General features: G+C 42.4%; 1 protein-coding gene across 1 annotated transcript in view; it reads right to left on the reverse strand.

The window, feature by feature from the left end:
• Positions 1–18,692, reverse strand: part of tanc2b (tetratricopeptide repeat, ankyrin repeat and coiled-coil containing 2b) — a 179,095-nt gene that overhangs the window by 10,976 nt on the left and 149,427 nt on the right. Inside the window, exons 11-22 of the mRNA XM_056297127.1 lie at positions 13,064–13,345; positions 12,721–12,845; positions 10,387–10,618; positions 9,555–9,724; positions 8,563–8,841; positions 7,493–7,660; positions 4,700–4,860; positions 3,898–4,006; positions 3,654–3,776; positions 3,099–3,335; positions 2,507–2,716; positions 1,713–1,806 (exon numbers count right to left, since the gene is read on the reverse strand). Coding sequence (XP_056153102.1) covers positions 1,713–1,806; positions 2,507–2,716; positions 3,099–3,335; positions 3,654–3,776; positions 3,898–4,006; positions 4,700–4,860; positions 7,493–7,660; positions 8,563–8,841; positions 9,555–9,724; positions 10,387–10,618; positions 12,721–12,845; positions 13,064–13,345 — 2,190 coding nt within the window. The remainder of the gene's footprint in view (positions 1–1,712; positions 1,807–2,506; positions 2,717–3,098; positions 3,336–3,653; positions 3,777–3,897; positions 4,007–4,699; positions 4,861–7,492; positions 7,661–8,562; positions 8,842–9,554; positions 9,725–10,386; positions 10,619–12,720; positions 12,846–13,063; positions 13,346–18,692) is intronic.

The following is an 18,692-nucleotide window of genomic DNA, read 5'->3' on the forward strand; positions in this document are numbered from 1 at the left end:
ATTCAGGGAGAAACGAGGGGGATTATGGTAAGACAGATGGTAGGACAGAGTCAAAGTCACATGTCAGACCTTCAACTGTATAAATAAACTTTCATATATTCAAGTCCTTATCTAAACTCTTTGTTATTCATTGTGTCTATATGTGGCAAAGGCTACTCTCCTCTGCAAGTGAAATATGATAAAACAAACCTGGTCTTGTAGGTAATTCTTAAGAGTGGTAGAAATGAATATGACTCATCTCAGACAGAATGAGAGGGTGAAGTGTTATAAAACAATGTTACCCTTGAGATTCGTCTTGGAGGGATATAAAGGCCTATTTACAATGCTTTTGAGCAGAATGCAGGAAGTTATTTTGGAGCAGGGTGACAGGACTCCAGGCAGGATAAACCACCTTGTCCATGTTTTCACCGGTCAGGGTAAAACACTTTTACAGCACCAAGACAGAATATCTGCATACAATAACTCAAAGAATACACTCCGTTGTAGCTAAAAAAAAGAAGAAGTATTTTCCGTTGATATGGCTGGTAGTGAAGGGGTTAAAAATTCTATCCCCAGGGGCATCCGGGTAACGTAGTGGTCTATTCTGTTGCTGACCAACACAGGGATCGCTGGTTCAAATCTCCGTGTTGCCTCCGGCTTGGTCGGGCGTCCCTATAGACACTTGGCCGTGTTTGCGGGTGGGATGCCGGATGTGGGTATGTGTCCTGGTCACCGCACTAGCGCCTCCTCTGGCTGGTCAGGGCACCTGTTCGGGGGGGAACTGGGGGGAATGGCGTGATTCTCCCACATGCTATGTCCCCTTGGCGAAACTCCTCATTGTCAGGTGAAAAGAAGCGGCTGGCAACTCCACATGTATCGGAGGAGGCATGTGGTAGTCTGCTGCCCTGCACGGATCGGCAGAGGGGGTGGAGCAGTGACCAGGGAGGCTCGGAAGAGTTGGGTAATTGGCCAAGTACAATTGGGGAGAAAAAGGGGGGAAAATAAAAAAAAAAAAAACTCTATCCCCAAAACAACTGTTAAACATCAGCTCTTGAATAAATAGTAGGGGGGAGTAGGGGGGCTCTGTAAAACTGACAGCCAGACAAAAGGCATTTTCAATCTTGCAGAGGGGGACTAACACTTGCAATGACATTTCATAGCTTTAGGTTGGAATGATACATTAGATTACTCAACACGCAGGCGCAGTAATCAGACTAGTCGTTTCTGTGCCCCCCACCCCCCCCTGCCCCAGCATAAGCCTGGCAGCATCAGCCCCGTCTCTGCTCCAATGACACCACTGCACTGCCATCAGTGTCTGACGCAGCAGCGGCAGCCGTGCACAGAAAGCATCTCTCATACCCGCACTGCAGCCCTCTATCTCACAGTGCTAAACAGAAGAAAAAATTTTTTTAAAATTTATCCTGTGGTTCTTAAACAAAACGAAGTGCTTATTTGGATGTCCTTTTTCAAAGAATTTGAATTGAGAAACAAATTTTCAAGGTGTCCTATCTTTTTTGTGTGTGTGTTTTTTTTTTAAATGCAAATTCCAAATCCCCTACGAATTGCAAGAGTGAATGAAACAAAGCAGCATGAAATCCCGACCGTCCTTGGGTCAAAATGTGGTGTCGACATATGAGCAAAAACCATGTGACACTAATACTCATCTGTTAGCAAGGAATTTAGGGGTATGTATCTCCATTAACATAAACTTAAATGTGAGGCAGCTTTCCTACCCGTTTCTCCCCACAGAGTGTCAAAGTTATTGATTTGAGCCCGCTCTACTTCCTCTTCATCTTTCTCTGGCAGGTCCAGCAGGTAGGACACAATCTGATGGGAGGTAAAAGATTAACAAGAATTTATGACGTAGTGAGCATAACTATGATAAAGACAGTTTAAACAAATAGATGATTAAACAGTTGTACTTCAGATAATAATGCCTGCTGTGTTTAATCCACTTTCCTTCAGATGAGTAATTGAGTACAGCCTTATTTGACACAATTTAAATTTCACAGATGATTAAACACTAAATTCTACAAAACCAGTAATCATCAGCCACTTGGACAATGCCGACCATAAAATCCGGGTCAAATAGTCTGTACAATCAGTTCTTATGACCTTTAACATACTTGGTGCATAAACTGTGCAGGGTAATTCCACACCGGGACAATTTTACAGTCAGATAAACTGTCATCACTTCAAGAAACTGCCTGGCCTGAACGTGTTAAACTACAACCATAACAAATTGTGGGGAAGAAAAAAAAAATTACTGTCCCCATGTCTGATCCATTAGCAGAGGGATCTCACTATACTGGGCAAATTAAATAGCAGACATAGGGGATGGTTTAAAATCTCTGAGCTATCAAGGTGGACAAGTGCAACATATACTCTGAAAACAGTTGGTTCAAATCCAGCTCACAACCAGCATGGCATATCCCTTTTCCCATCTAGTCTGTCACTCTTGACTGTGATAACATTGATAATCCCTGACAAACATCACATCGCACCCCATCCACCTGCCTGTCCTTACCTCTGTGTAGCCCATGCTGGCTGCAGCGATGAGGGCCTGCTGGACGGCATGACTCTTGGTGAAGGCCGCCTGCTGCTGGGTCTGTGGTGACTGTTGCTGTTGTAGCCCAAAGCCCCAGTCACACTGGATGAGGAACTTCACCACATCCATGTGGCCCCTCAGAGCTGCATGCACCAGGGCGCACTGGCCATTCTTATCCAAGTGGTCCACCTGTTTGTGGAACATGGATCTGATTAGAAGCGCAAAATGGGGTAGGGGAAAAAATATTGGGCAATAAGCAATATTCTAATATGAGCAAGATGGAGATAGGTGTAAAAAATTCACTCTGAAAAAAAAGATTTACATGGCTGATAGGAATTCACATAGTTTTACTTTGTGATATCAGTAGAAATAGTGCTCATGTTGCAGCCTTAAATGGGTTAGGGCAAACAAGAACACACACAGACACCCTCGCACACACACCCATGAATGCACATATGCTCTACCCATACTGAATGATAAACACATAACAGAACTGAATATCTGAGCAGGATCTCACCACCACCCCACCCCTTTTTCCCTGCTCCTAATCTTGAATTCCTCACTCACACACCTTGGCTTTCCTGCGGCAGAGCGCGGTTACGATGGCCATGTGTCCCCCGGAGGCAGCGTAGCCGAGCGGCGTGAGGCCGCTCTCAGAGGCGGAGTCCACTGATGCCCCAAACTCCAGCAGCAGAGCTACCATGTCCATGTAGCCCAGGTGAGAGTGGACACACAGCACCGGGGCATTGTTCAGCACCTCTGTACGGTAGTTCACGTTAGCACCGCCCAGCATCAACAGTCTGCTCACCTGGACACATACAGCGACAAAGGCATGTGGGAAAAGCATGGAGCAATCCTCCAATTTTCTTTTTCTTTTTAAAGTGCAGCGGATTAGTAGTATGGTACATCAGGGATTGAAAATTAGAATAACTTATTTTTAATCCACTGTCACATAGCAACTGTCGTACTCTGGTGTCAAGGTCAAGACAGAACGAAACGAAAAAAGAAAAATTTCCATTGCTAATAAGATATATTTTGAGAAGTACTGTTGGTTTAGTTCACAGCACAATTGAGGTCTGTTAAAATATTCTGCCATCCTCCTCTCTCTCAGAGTCAGTCCTTGTACCTTGATGTTGGGCGTGTAGAGGTTTCGTAGTGAAGAAAGTGCAGTTGAAAGGCCCTCTGTGCTGTAGGACACCCACAGGCCTTGCAATATAGATGAGGAAACCCCAACTTTCTTGCTGAGACCCTAGAAAAGAGATATGGTCTGAATATTCATGACAGACGAGTACACGCGTATGTGTGTGTGTGTGTGTGTGTGTGTGTGTGTGTGTGAGTATAAATATGAGTGCAGAGACAGATAGATAGACCTTGAAGATGTGTGCTTTGAGGATGTGATGGCCAAGCTCAATAGTTTGTTGTCTATTCAACTTGTTCTCCTGCCGAGAGAACCAGAAGGCAAGCAGGGTGTGTCCGCTCCTGCAAAGGGAAAAAAAAGACACTCATAATCACATAATCTTTCACTTTCAATTACTGCATTACCAGTGTGCCAGTATTCTATAATCTGCAAGTTCACTGCGATGTAATTTGGTCTATAAAAGAGTAAATGTCAGTTCAAAAAAAAAAAATCCTTTGGCTACCACAATAGTCCTTTTGCTTGACAAACATACGAGGGTCTAAGGATAGGATGTTGTATTGCTGTAAAGCCCCCAGAGGTAAATTTGTAATTTTTGATATTGGGCTATACAAATAAAATGGACTTGACTAACATACTGTACCTGCATCACAAAGACAGGGTTCGATATTCACTCATGACTCATTAAATGTGGCAATGAAGAACCATTAACCCAAAGTGTGGTTAAAACAACATGAACCCAAACCCTAACCCAACCATATAATACACAACGACCAGGTGTTATAATGCAACACTCATTCTGTTAAAAACTAAAAAATTAATTGTCTGATAATTTATTTAAACAGTAAGGCTTTGGTAATGAGGGCTACTTCAGGACAAGGTACAGAAAGAGCCGCATAAAGGAGATGGTTATGTCTTGTTTGAGTATAAAGCATCCCCCTATTCGTCATACCACCTTCAGCATCACAAATTGGAATAAACCACCCCGCATTTCATCCTTCCCCTCCTCTCATCCCTTTCTCTTCTCCTCCCCTCACCTTGGATCGCAGAGAAACTTTGTCTTCTCGCCCTCCTCCCGCCAGATCAACCACTCCCGGAAGGAGGGATGGACAAACATCCTGGTCCCATCCCTCCTCTTAACCAGGAAGACTGACAGGTTGTCCACGCGCTGCTGGAAGTCTTCCCAGTCCAGTGTACCCTGCAGTCAGAGACATTGTTCCCGGTCACAGTCACGTAATACTTTTAGGTGTTTTTGGGAAACTCAAGCGCTCCGTTTGAGAAATGGTGCATGGAAATGCAATATCCTGTTAACAATAGGCCAGACAAGGTTATAACTATTATTGTGAGAAAACTGATTATGTTAGCCGGTATATGCTTATGCTTGCCAAGACTCTGAGGCATGGAAATGTGTTATCTCAAACACTGCTGATTTATAGTCTGTCTAACTTCCTTCTCTATGGATGTGCAGAGAACACTCTATGTGCCATGCAATTTATCAGCACCATATGAAAATTATCTGTTTTAAATGTGCCTGAAGACACGCAATGCTGATGACACAATGCACAGAAAAATGACTACTTTAGAACACTCATGCCTTCATTACTACCTCAACACAAAACTGTTACAAATGTGCACTCTTGCCAACCTCCCATTAAGAATTAAGATCCCCTCTTGGAAAATTGGCTTCCAAAAACATGAACCCACTAGTGCCATTAAGCACAAGAGCCCTTTTCCATTACACTTCTGTGTACGTCACCAAGGTCACGCTATGATTCTAGAGTTGTTCTGCCATTTGTCTTAGCTCAAGGCTGTACATCTTGTTCATGTCACCAATTAGTAGAAGATGATTAATTTAGTTTTTCACAACTGCTAAAACACTAAACCCCATTCTCTGAACCAAATGCTCAGTGGCCTAAACCCATTTATCAAATCAATTACTCGTTTGGCAAAACCTTAAACAACGTTCACGTATTTCGAGACAATTTGCAGATCTCGTTCACTCTTTTTGCGAAACTCTTAAACACATTCTCGCTCACTAAAACACATTTTGCACTGTGACGCACTTGTGTTGCAAAATGGTAAGCAGAGCAGCAGAAGTTAAACACAACCACAACACAGCTGTCATTGTTTACACACAACGACTCAAAATTGTTCACTTTTTTGTATTGTGATTAAACCAACTGAAGAGAATATAAGCCAGTTCAGAGTACACGAGTCGAATGTTGATACCAGCAATGGATGGAAAAAACCTGAGAGGCAGAGGAGGAAGAGTACATGTAACGCGTGGTGTACAAGGAGGAAGAGGAGGAGGAGAGGCAGGAACATAATTGGCCAATGTACCACTGTGGAAGTCCCTGGCCGGCGTGGTGGCAACAAGACCTATGTGCAGCCATAAGCGTCATGGGGTTCGCCACTGTCACGTCACCTTGGGGCCATATAACACCAAACATTTCCTTACATTTCTGGGTGGTCTTTGGGATATTTTGCTTGAGCGTGAGCAGCAGGATCGTGAGCAGGTGGGGCACCCTGTCTTGCCATGGTTTGGGACAATGTCAGCTTTCCCTGTGGTGTCTGGATACGGGAGTGGTTCAACATCAACTAGTGATTCATAGTAAATTTTTGGCTTCCACCATAATCCCTTTCCCTCAACCCGATAGAAGAGTTTTTCTCTGGATATACCAGGGGAAATCTCCAACGGGCAATGGACTTGGTCTGTGGTGACATAGGTGTGGAGTCTTGTCAAGGCTGTCTGTGAATGTTCTCATTCATCCAGGTCATGGTTATCCAAAGGAGTTGAATCAAGTGCAACTGGACTTGGTATATATCCGTGAAGACGTTTCGCCTCTCATCCAAGAGGCTTCCTCAGTTTGTGCCTTTCTGACTAGCTTGGTCTAGTCAGAAAGGCACGAGCTAGTCTTGTCAAGGCTGGAACCGGCACACCCAGAGGGTTTTTACCCCATTGCCTGGCATGGTAGAAGGTTGCCTGTGATGTAGATAAAGTCCTCTGGCCCGACTCAGCACAAAGACGTGATGCTGTGGCAGAATGAATCTCTCGACGACTTTGATTTTGCAGTTGCGCAGCATTTTAGTGTACTGTAATAAATGTGCTTTTCATTTAGATTTCTTTCTTTGTCCTTTGGCTTTTTGCAGTACTGTTCTTTTATGCAAGTGCTGAATACTGCAGACATTCAATACTGTATTACTTGCAGTATTTACAGTATACAATATGTTCACTGTACTAAGTTGTGAATATACATTTTTTTATGAAAATGCAAAATGCGTTAATTATACACAGTAAACATTTTAATCTGTAGCTACATGCCCTGAACACCGTTTTCAATTTTTTGATGTAGTGAGCAATGAATGTTCAGTAGTGTTTATATATATTGACTGGCTGTGTGTGATCTGAAAACAATGTTTGACTTTGAGCAGAGATAAAGTGGTTTTGAGGTGATTGATTTTGCCAGAGGAGTCAGAGGTTTTGTGAATGCAGTTTGAAGATTGGATTATGTATTTACAGTTTTGAGAAAAAGGTGGAAGGTTTCAAGAAATGTGTCCTAGCATTTGTGGAAAAACTGAGCCTAGTGACAAGGTAAGCAGAATTTACATTTTTATATATTCCATGGGTCACACACATTAGAATTTTCTTACTCTCGTTGTAAGCTTTGGGAGAAGGTTGCTTTTAATTCACAGATACTGATTTGACGGCTCAAGGTGGCGCCTCTAAAAAGTAATTAAGGACGTGCTAATTTCTCCGTGCAAAGTCTGGTCTTAGCAGGCCATCACAAACCTAGATTCTCTGAGCTTGTTTTGCCTTTCAGCATCCCTACCTGCAGCGAACCAGAATTGATGGCCTGATATATCTGCTCATCTGTCAGTGGGTGAAGGGAGGCCACGGCCACATTGAGTAGGGGGAGCGCCCGCTCAAAGGACGACTGGGTAGGGAAGCGCATATTGCACTGCAGCAGGTACACCTCGGCCAGGTTTACCGGGACCACCTTGTGAGGGAGACAATACAAGTAGGAATGCTACATCAGCATATACACAGCGCATACATAATGAATTGTGCTGGGAGAGTGTGTCAACAGCCCTTCAACAATTCCAAGCTTTCTCCTAGGCAGGAGAATGCTTGTGAATGTTGTTTACGTAATGCATCTGGGAATAAATGGAAATTAAATCAATAACATCTAGGAATAGGGGACAAAGTGCTCGACCGTGAATATACAAAAACAATTCAAACAGATTATTATGCAAAAAGGCGTGGGGTACAGACTCTACCTCATACGCAGTTCCAAGTTAACAAAATTAGATTATGTAACACTTTTTACAGCTGCTCAAAGCATTTAAAAATACAGGGATGTAAAAAAAGGTGACTATAAACTGCGCTAACCACAGCAGGAGCTAAACTTTATTTACTCATAGCAGCGATTTATGATACTCTGTTCTAATGATAAACCTTAACCATCAGTTATTACATGTTAGATCAAGGTATATGATATAGATCAAATACATAGGGAATGTGCTCACAGAATGGAAGCAGTATTCAACAGATGTGAAGATGTTGCTACTAGTACATCAAAGTACAGTGAATGTTGAATATCACATCAATGACATAACTACAAGATCACAACTCCTGGCAAGATTTGGGGATGACCCTGATGAAGACCACAAGCCAAAATGCATTGGTCTAATGACAAAGTTGTTCTATATACTACAAGTGCTGCTGGAGTACTGCCCTCTTAAGATTTGGGGTAAAAAAAAAAACAAAACAAAAAAAACAGGCAAAAACAAGAGGCAATCCCAACTCTGCCTTTCCTATGTTATCATTCTCCAAAATACAGTCCCTAAATAAAGATTTACTAAAAACATTTTAAAAACCTAACTACTTAGATAGACTAACCTTGTAGCTTGAGCTTTTGAGGACTAGGTAGCCCTTCTCGATAAGGTCAAAGGTGAGCTTGAGGTACAGATAGGAGCCCTGGCTCAGGGCCTTAAGGTGGGTGCTGAGCTTGCCAAAGGTTGTGTTGTCCATCTTGCCATTGAGGGAGATGTTGTTTTGGATCTCCGGGCTGCTGTGGATGCGGTGTAAGATGTAGCCTTGCAGGTCCTGGTCGATGGCATCGTTCTCCTCCAGGCCGTCCAGAGAGATGTGGTGGAACGGCAACAGCTTGGTGATCTCCTGAACCAAGAGTAAATAAAAGTCAGTTCTCCATGTACGGTCCTATTTTACCCTGTCTTAGTGAGTCTGTCCGCTTCTTTCTTTCATGGTTTGATTATTTTTCTTTTTATTCTGCTTTAAAGCACACAAATGACACAAATAAAGATGTTGATGATGGTATTGTGTAATGTGATAATTATTACCGTTACTGTTAAAGTAAAGATACAAAATTTGTATGCGTGACAATGAAGCAAAGACATACAGATGCTGATAGTTATACAGTAATCAATGACTGCAAGGGGCAAACAGATCAGGGTTATTTGTGTAGCAGTTTTCAACCATAGCTTCCTAACCTAAATGGAACTTGAAAAGAGAAGAAATAGCCAAAATGTCAAAGTTTAAATAGGCAAGTATTCAGTGAAATAACTGAAGGGGTGAATATAATGGTGGGCAAAATGAGACTTCTATATTCATAACAAATCTAAGATTTTGTTATAACCGTAATTGACTAAGATATTAAAATGAATCATTTTTAGCAGGCAGCAATAACAATATTATGTTACAGTGCCGTGTTAAGCCTTTATAGAAATCTCCCCACACTGCCTTTTTCAAGCCGGATTTTAAAAAAGATAAATGAATAAAACACTTAGAGGAGGCTAACGGCAGAGAAATAATCAAAATAAGTGGAATTGTTAACAATGGATTAATCAATATATCAAAGTTGTTTCCTCTACCTGCAACGTGGTTCTGACAGTGACCACCAGTTTGAGCCAGGGAGGGAACTTGTTAATGGTTTTGGTGAGGAAAGAGACGATGGTGTCTCCATAGTCTGGTTTGTGGAACTCTGCCTCATTTAGACCATCAATGAGGATGATGAGGTCCTCCTCAGAGCTGATCTTCCTCTCTGAAACACAACGAGGACAGAGTCTCATAAAACTATATCAATATCGTGCTATTTTGCTTCCATTGGTGGGCTGCCCTGAAAAAGTACATCAAGCCCCCTCTCCGATATGCCACTTTCACTCGCTGAGCGAATTGCAGCTTGAGGTTAAGGCTAGCACATTAAGTTAGGCAGATGGCGAGTTCCTGGATTCAGACTTTGCATATTAGCAGTTTGTGTAATTTGCATTTTCAATGGCATGATGCAATATTATGTTGCAACAAAACAGACATCATAAGACACATCAACACGACTCAGTGTCAGTGTTCTTTGAAATATCTGTCGGTACTCTTTAATAGGTATTACTGTGTTTAATTATATCATGAGGGGCAAATTGACCAGTGCAGTTAAAAACACATCCATGTGATGCAAACAAATCAAGAGACCATAAAATATTTTGATGAGACTTTTACAAATAAGTTTAATTGAATTTCTCACTCTAGTATAACCTATGCAGATTAAAACCTGTGACTCATAGACTATGTTAGAGTAAACAGTGGTGTTATCAAACATTCAGATTCAGTGAAACAGAGCTATACATGGCCTAATATATTAACAGGGCCTTGCTATAAAGGAAAGACATCAACAGAGCTAGCATTAATAAGGATTCTCTAAGAGTTTATCACCTTTGTAAAGTGCATCCAGAGGCTCTAGGACCCCTCTCCTGAATGAGGCCAGGGGGTCCTGGACACAAGAGCGCAAACTGAGCATGCTCTGTAGGTGTGGCTCCCTCAGCAGCATCTCCCTGTAGGCCACAAGGTGGGGCGAGCGACATAGCAGGGCCGCCACATTGTGAACAAACTCCGGGACCAAACAGGTGTAAGCATTATCTGCCTGGCAGTAGTGGTACGCCACCACCTGGGGGCGGAGAGAGAGAGAAAGAGAGGTAGAGAGAGCGAGAGAGAGAGAGGTGTGAAGAGTAACTCGTTCACTCAAAAAGGTAAGTTCGTCAGCAAGCGTTGACGGTTCATCAGTGCCTGAGGGTAAAATTGCCCCACTCCTACTTTGCAGGCTGTAGAGAACACACATTTATAACATTTTTTCGGCGTTCTGTCAACGAGAAACCAGTTTCTATAATCATAACTGCTGCTACTACTCATTTGGGATTGAGTTATCTTCACGGTGGATGATTGTGGTATAATGAAACATAATACTCCTCGTTTCGCTGCATGGTTCAAGCTATTAATAATTCATTGCTTCCTGTTGTACAAAGCAGTTGATTTTAAGTTGGCTCATGTCTATGTGGAAGATGACTGAGGCCCAAAGGAGTCAAGCGTTAAACCATCACCATAATTCATGTGCCAGAACTGCAAACTTATTCACCTAGACAAACGCATACGCAAATGGATAAATAAATAAACAGTCAAACTGTTCCCTTCCCACAAATAGTGCCACCTGCGAATAGTAGCGTGAAGGTGAATGGATGGAGGTGTGTGCCAATTAGAAAATACTATCAGGTGTGGCTAAGCCCTCGTTGGGACTTGGCTCAGAAAGACTTTGATGTGCACCCGCCACCGCCTCTTGACACTTCAGAGAGTTGAGGACAAGGGGATGAAAAGGGGATGCGGGGGGAAAAAAACAACAACAACATAAACAAATCATAATGGAATGCTAATTTCTGGGCCACGATGGACTCTAAAACAAAAGGGGTGAAAAAGGGAGTGAGCTCGGTTATTAATGCACAGAGTTAACAAGATCTAATAGCTTGGCTGGGAAATAGCTTTCTGCAGGTATAAATATTTCATGAGGCTCTCTAGCAAAGTTGTTTTTTCTTTTTTAAACACATCTGCATAATGCATCAGGCTGGGACTGGGGATGCAGATGGCTAAGCAGCAGGGGAGGGGGACTTGGGGGGGGTGCGCCACAGCAGAGAGAAAAAGAGAAAGAGAAAGAGAAGGAGAAAGACGTGTTCGCACATCAAACAGGTCTTCAGTTCAGACAGGTTAAGAGGAGTTAAATATTCTGTAGCTCCAACAACATTTGCACTAGCGTACACTTGTGACGGAGAAGAGTTGTGGGAAAACTTTGTGCGAGAGTCGACGATAGCTTTTGAGGGATGCGAAGCTCTTTGAAGTAGAATTTCAGCAGGCGTACGACCGCATCAGAATTCCTGACGCAACCCGAGCACTGTTCACGCCTGTGCTCCGTGGAGCCGTTTTCGTAGGAACACATCACGGGTTACATCTGACCACCTGCATTGTCGCTAATTGAAAAATGAACTCGCATAACAAGCCTTTTATACTTATCTCTCTCTTTTTTAATTAACAATGGCGCCAAGGCTGAGAATTTCACACCAAACAACAAAGAGAAGCCTTTATTTTTACACCCAATACCTGAGAAAAGTCAGCTTTCCTCCATGAAAAAAAAAAACTATACAACGTACCTGCTACTACTATCTAGAGAAAGGCAGAAGAAGAAAGGGGTGCTTAACGCGGCAGTGCACAGTGGGGCGTAACAGAAAACTTGCTCAATTCAACACATTGCTCTGTTCAAAATGCTTGTGTCCGCTCAGAACTTAAACAATCTGTTCTGCAGATAGATATGTTTTTCTACGCGGTTGTGATAGAAAAGGTAGATTGTAGGCGTTGGGAGGTGGACATACAGTAGTCATAAGTGGCTGGTTTTCTTCCGGTAATGGAACAAAGCCGGGAATCTCACATAGAAATCACCACAACAGGCGCCCTTACTGCCTAAATCTAAACTCAGAATGTGTGTATCTATTCCAATTTAAACATAAACCTACAGCACTCAGCAGGAGGAGAGGACCTTGAGAGAGCACAGCATGGCATCAGTAAAAATGTAGTCCAATACCTGTGCCATCTAATAAGACATACCATTTATAGAACACAAACATTCTACCTGTTCGTTTGGAAACGTACAACCCTGAACCGCCCTGTCACTGAAGATAGACTGAAAGTTTCATTCTTGTGTGTGTGTTTGTGTGTGAGTGTGTCTGATACCTGAGATGCCAGCCTTCTCATGGCTTCCTCCTGGCGTCGCCTCATCTCGGGGGTACCGGGACAGCTTCCTCCTCCCAGGGTCCCATGAGAGGGCTGGGGTTGAGTGAGAGGGAGCCCCTCCCCATCTGGACACATCGCAACACACTCATTCATGACTCTGGCAAATCTTATATTCAGGATTCTTTTACACATAATTCTGCTCAAAAATCAGGAACTAAGGTAAAAGCTGGTTACACTTCTTAACATATTTAGATTTTGTTATGCAAATGGAAATAATCTCTCTCACACACACACACACACACACACACACACACACACACACACACACGCAGTGGGTGCCTACGTTTGGGTGAGGCCTGGGGGCTGTCAGAGGCAATCTGCCTCATCCGTGTGCCGTGGCAGCTAAGTGCCACCAGGCGAGAGATGATGGCCGTCTTGCCGAAGCCGATGTTGCCCACCACCACTATGCCCCGGTTAGTGCTGGCGTTGGAGCTATTGAGGTGGGCGTCAATCTCCTGAAACAGCCAGTCGCGGCCGGTGAAGACAGAATCCATAGTGATGCTGGGCACTTCAAACAGCAAGGGTTTGAGAGCGATGTCTTGAGGTCGATAGGGTGCAAAACGCACTGTGGTGTCAAAAACAAATATTTGGTTATCTGTATGACAGTTACACCCCATAGACACATATATGTGGTGTAGCTTTTTTTGCCGTTGGGCCACCCTTCTCCCTCGCCTATCATTTGTTTACTGAATGCAAATCATAGTAACATACAGAGATCCATACACTTACAGCCTCTGACATGGCTGCATATATACATTTAGCCCATTTGTACATACACATACATACAGCTCCACATGAATACATACGTCACTAAAGAATATTTATATTGCTACCTACTGTGAGTATTAATAGTCATTAGTAAGAGAGGTTAATGGGCAATACTGAAAGAAAAAAAAATTAGTATTTTTTTTGTATGTATTTTCAAAGCAGAGGCTGTTTATTTTACTCACTAGGGGGAGTCATTAAACTAAATTCCTTCAGAGGACAGAGTTGCAGCAGAACATGTGGAGTATCAAAAACCATTGACGAAATAAGTAAACGATGGCAATAAAATCCAAGCAAAATCAAGTCTGCTACTTCTCTGCATATCTCATGTCAATCAATCTGAAGTCTAAGAGTAACAACACGCCGTTCCTCCTCCATGTAGCATGTCATATAAACATCATGCCCTTACACTCAGTTCGGAGTATGTGTTATCCCTGAATGACTTAAATGCTTAGCTTGGAAGTGTTTTGTGTCACTTGACTGAAAACCATTTGACTTGTAAAGCACTAGTCGAAAGCAGGGCCCTCATGAGCAAAAAAAGCAAGCTGCAAGAAGTAACAGGTGAAAAGTAAAATAACTTACGTGACTGCGATTGCCAGGCATGGGTGTTATTAGCGGAAGCTGAGACAAACACAATAGAACAGGATAGAATAGAATATGCAAATAAAGAGAGGGAGAGAGACAGAGAGACAGAGAGGAATGAGAGAGAGAGAAGAAAAAGAAGTTGAGGACAGGAAGAATCAGAAAGTGGTGAGCGGTGTGTTGGAGCACAGGTTAAGGTGTAGCTCAATGAAAAAGAGGAAGCAGCAGTTGCATAAGCACTTTATGATATCAGAAAAAAAGGAGAACCACCAGACAAGGGTCTCCTACTAATTAAAATGCTCTGACTTATACCGAGCATTTGTTTTAGGCCGTCTGGGAGGCACACGCTGGGAAAGGTTAGCACTTTTGGGACACTAATTGGTTCTACTGACATATTGCTCCATTGTGCCAAGCAAGATCAATCAATCTCCAGAAAAGTAGATTAATCTAGTTTAAGTAGTGATTCGACACAGTTTAGGATACCACAGAGTCATGGCTTGAGTCTCAACTGTGTTTTCTATTGAGAGCGAGAGGCTCATAGAGGTGGGCATGCACAGCCAGGTACTAATAAGACAGAATCACACATGGATCAAGATTAAATTTCTTGGGGAAAATGTAAATAACACTATGATGCAAAATATGACATTTCACCTCACATTTGTGAGGATTCCTACATGATGACATGACTGCAATCTTGCTGCATGCTTACACACTGACTCGCAAAATATCAGTAAAAGACTACTCGAGGTTGTGCTGTGGGAAATCTAAGGTACATTGGACTAGTGACATAGTATAAATGCCTAAAAAGTGTAAGGCCTGTGTGTGTGTTGGTAGAAATGACTGTACAGTGAATATTACCACATATGTCCGAGGGGGGTTCGAGTGAATGTGGTTGCATAAGAGCCTTGTGTGTCTGCTGTACTTGGCTTAAGAGTGTTGATTAAGAAGACTGCCATCTAATGAGCTGGTATTGCTCTTTATGTATTCTTTCACCTCATGTACAAAGTGCTGTTGCAAGCATATTTTTCCCAGCAAGGCTAATCATAATAGCTGAATGAAAAAAAATGGAATGATTACTTTGAGAATATTTTTATTTAGCATAATATGTGCAATCAGCGAAAAGTGCAGATTTACCTGGAACTGAGCGAAAAGCTTTTCTCTGTTTAGATTGAGCACAAAGCCAGCACTGCATTTTATTGCATAAAGTATAGGGCTACATCATACCCACTGCAGTAGAATATATGATATTTCATCCATACTCCTTGCTTAAATTATATTCGTGCTTAGTCAACAAACAGAAAACAAACACATGCACAGGCATACTCACAAACACAATCGGTCAAGGGAGGGAGCTGGTGGGCTGAGCAACTCATCTGCACTATTCTCTCTGTTATTCCCATTGCTGTAAAGCCATGAAAGAATGACCCTGATGCAGTACCGGTAATGGGATATGCTAAACCAGAAGGAAGATCCTGCCATTTACAAGGCTAAAGACCACCAAAGTACAGTACAGGCTAAATACCCACAGCCAGACCATGGTACAAATCCAAGTATCTCAGGAGTGACTGAATGCCAACAGTGCCCCTAAAGCTCCTTTCCCCTTTGTGTAATTATTAAAATGTACCCTACATAAACGAGAATCTTCTACGCGATGACAGAAAATATTAAAACCCCTTTAACTGTGTTTAGTCACAGAGTCAAAACTGCTCCAATGTGAGCGGTATTCCTGGAAAACATGGCTGCCATGTTGTGAGTAGGAACTGAGGGAGCCGTTTCCTGGACTGTGGGACCTGTGCGTGTTCATGCGCATTTAAGTGTGTAAGTGAGAGTGTGACACAGTGAGAGAGAGAGAAAGAGAGAGAGAGAGAGACAGAGAGAGAAGGCAATGTGTGTGTACTTGCGTGTGTGCACATAATCCTACCTATAACACTCTAACACTCCCCCTCAGGCAAGGATGAGCGAGGTATCACCCCCTCCCCCCATCCCAAATGGCCAGACAGACAGACAGAGAGAGAGAGAGAGCCTCAGACGCTTTAATTATTCACTAGGTAAGGATGACTCACACTGGCTGAACAGCCTTGAGAGGAGTGAAGAGACACATAGGAGGAGAAGAGGACAGGATCAGATAAGAAATGGGAGGAGGAGAGGACAGGAGGTGGGAAGGAGAGGAGGATGGAAAGAGGAGAGGATGGGAGGGTGGCATTAGAGTGAGGAGATGGGAGGCAAGGAAACAGAAATGGGTTTGGAGGCGAGAGATGGAAGAGAGGCAGCTAGGGGAAGTGTAGCAAAAGAGTAGGGGCATATGGATGAAGATATTGAGGAGAATAGGAGGGGAGGTAGAGAGGGACGAACGCAAGCAACATGGCCGAGGGTTATCTTAGGTAAGATAAGAAGGTAAGGTAAGGTAAGGTAAGGTAAGGTAAAGTAAGGTAAGGTAAGGTAAGGTAAGAGACTTTTATATCTGACCAGTGTGTTTCATTGTGACTGTGTTTGTCAAAGTTTGTGCTACAATTTTTCTGTGTCTGGTCAGCTACACCATCTGACCAGATTTAAGACCGACAAATACTTAAAATTCCAATATTAAACAATGAGAGTAGACTCACAGTGGGCAGGCCCTAAGTTGTCGTAACCTTGCATAAAAAAAAGTTTAATTTGAAACACAAGTAGATTTGACTTGCAAAATAGACTGAGGGCAAACTAATGAAATGCAGTCTGCGCCAATGGATCAGATTTAAATTTTCATTAAATTTTTCCATCTTCACTATGGCTGAAGAATGTTATGTAACAAAAATGGGTTTATTTCTGATGTCAAGTGTTATTTCCAAAATTTCATTAATTTTGCCTTGCTGCCATGCTGATGAGAAAAGTACATCTATACAGGACTTTAAACCCTGCAAGAACTCTGTGGTATGAAATGTTCTGACACACAAATTTGATCTTACATGCTCATGGGATTTTTGTAGCCCCCAAGTTTGTTTTACAGACAGTGGCAAAAATAGGGTTCGCACTCTTTTTAAGAAATCATTTTCCAGGACTTTTGCTTGGATATATATGAAAGCTGTTGCTCATTGAAGGTGAAATTATCTAATATTAACTATAAGTGAAAGCCTTCACAGGCTTTAAGTGGACTAACTTAAAGTAACTTTTAGCTGGTCACTGAACATACCTTCCAAACTTCCCCAAACTTCAAGCACTGTTGTTATATGGCTAAAAATGTGTGATCTCAGTTAAAAGTTGCGCTAAAAACAAGCAGTCTCAACAGGTAAAAATACAACTCTATAACCTAACTTTACAATTTTCCATGACGCCAATATTTCTAGGATATTTGATCGATCCGATCATTTTCCGGGTATCTTCCATGACTGGAAAATTACTTGATAAATTTCCAGGTTTTCCAGGAAATGCAGGAACCCTGGCACGACCTGAAGGTTATTTCCCCTGAAATCCATTATCTACCTCTTGCAGCTAGCAGTCATCCAGGCCTACAAAGACATCAATATTAGTCAACTGGTGAATAAATTCAGGAGTTACCCAGGCTCTGCGTCTTCTCTGAGATAAACCTGAGAGCTAAAATGTTTCATGAGTGCGTAAGAATAAATTTGTGCATAAGAGCATTCATAAACGAGGCCCCTGGAGAATACAAACTCAAAGCCAACATTGTTTTAATATCTCCTTGTATCTTAACGCTGTGATTTTGTCAAGCTACTTCTCACATTGGTCTTAAGCATATTGAGACAGGGTGTGAACTGAGGCATGAGGAAAACTATAGGCAGAAAGAAGTGTGGGAAATGATTGCGTAGGCCTAAAATGCTGGGTCTAAGCTAGAATATACATATTGTGTTTATCTGATACTAATTTTCAGTTATTTTGTTGGAGACATGATTGAGACTGGTCATAAGTCAAGGCTACTATCAAACATTGTAGACTAGGACAGAGCGATGCACCTTCCTCAATCTATGCCTACTTTTTACTGTAATTCTAACAAATGTATGTATACTGGTTCTATTGACAGGTACACGCATGTTACCTTTACGTCTACATATGGTTAAGCTTGGTACAGTGAATAGTACTGATTAAAGTGCATATCTGACTTTTAGAGACTATTTTGGTTACGATCCAAAAAACAAAGAAGCACTGATTATCACAAACCCTATTGTGCATGTTTGTGTATCTGTCTGTGTGTTTGTGCATGTATATAGTTGTGGCGAAGAGTGAAGGTCGAGAGACAGAAAGGGAAGGGGGCAAAGAGCAACAGAGCCAGAAAGAAAGACTGGCGGTATCTCCAGCCTCTCTTTCTGAAGAAAGAAATGGTGTGCTGTTCTTGTGGTGGAGTGTTGCAGTGAACAGAAAAGGTGGGTGGTACATTTTAGAGGCGAGCAGGCAGGAAGGCAAGCAGCAGCAAGAAGAAGAAAGAAGAAGAAGAAGAAGAAGAAGAAGAAGAAGAAAAAAGAAGAAAAAGAAGACAAAGGAGAAGAAGAAGGTGAAGGTGGTCAATTACTGTCTGACTCATGCGCCATCAAAACAGTACCACTGCTCTGGCCCCTGACGACCCAGGCAGCATCAAA

This window comes from Lampris incognitus, chromosome 17 (assembly GCF_029633865.1).
Source record: "Lampris incognitus isolate fLamInc1 chromosome 17, fLamInc1.hap2, whole genome shotgun sequence".
Lineage (NCBI taxonomy): Eukaryota > Metazoa > Chordata > Actinopteri > Lampriformes > Lampridae > Lampris > Lampris incognitus.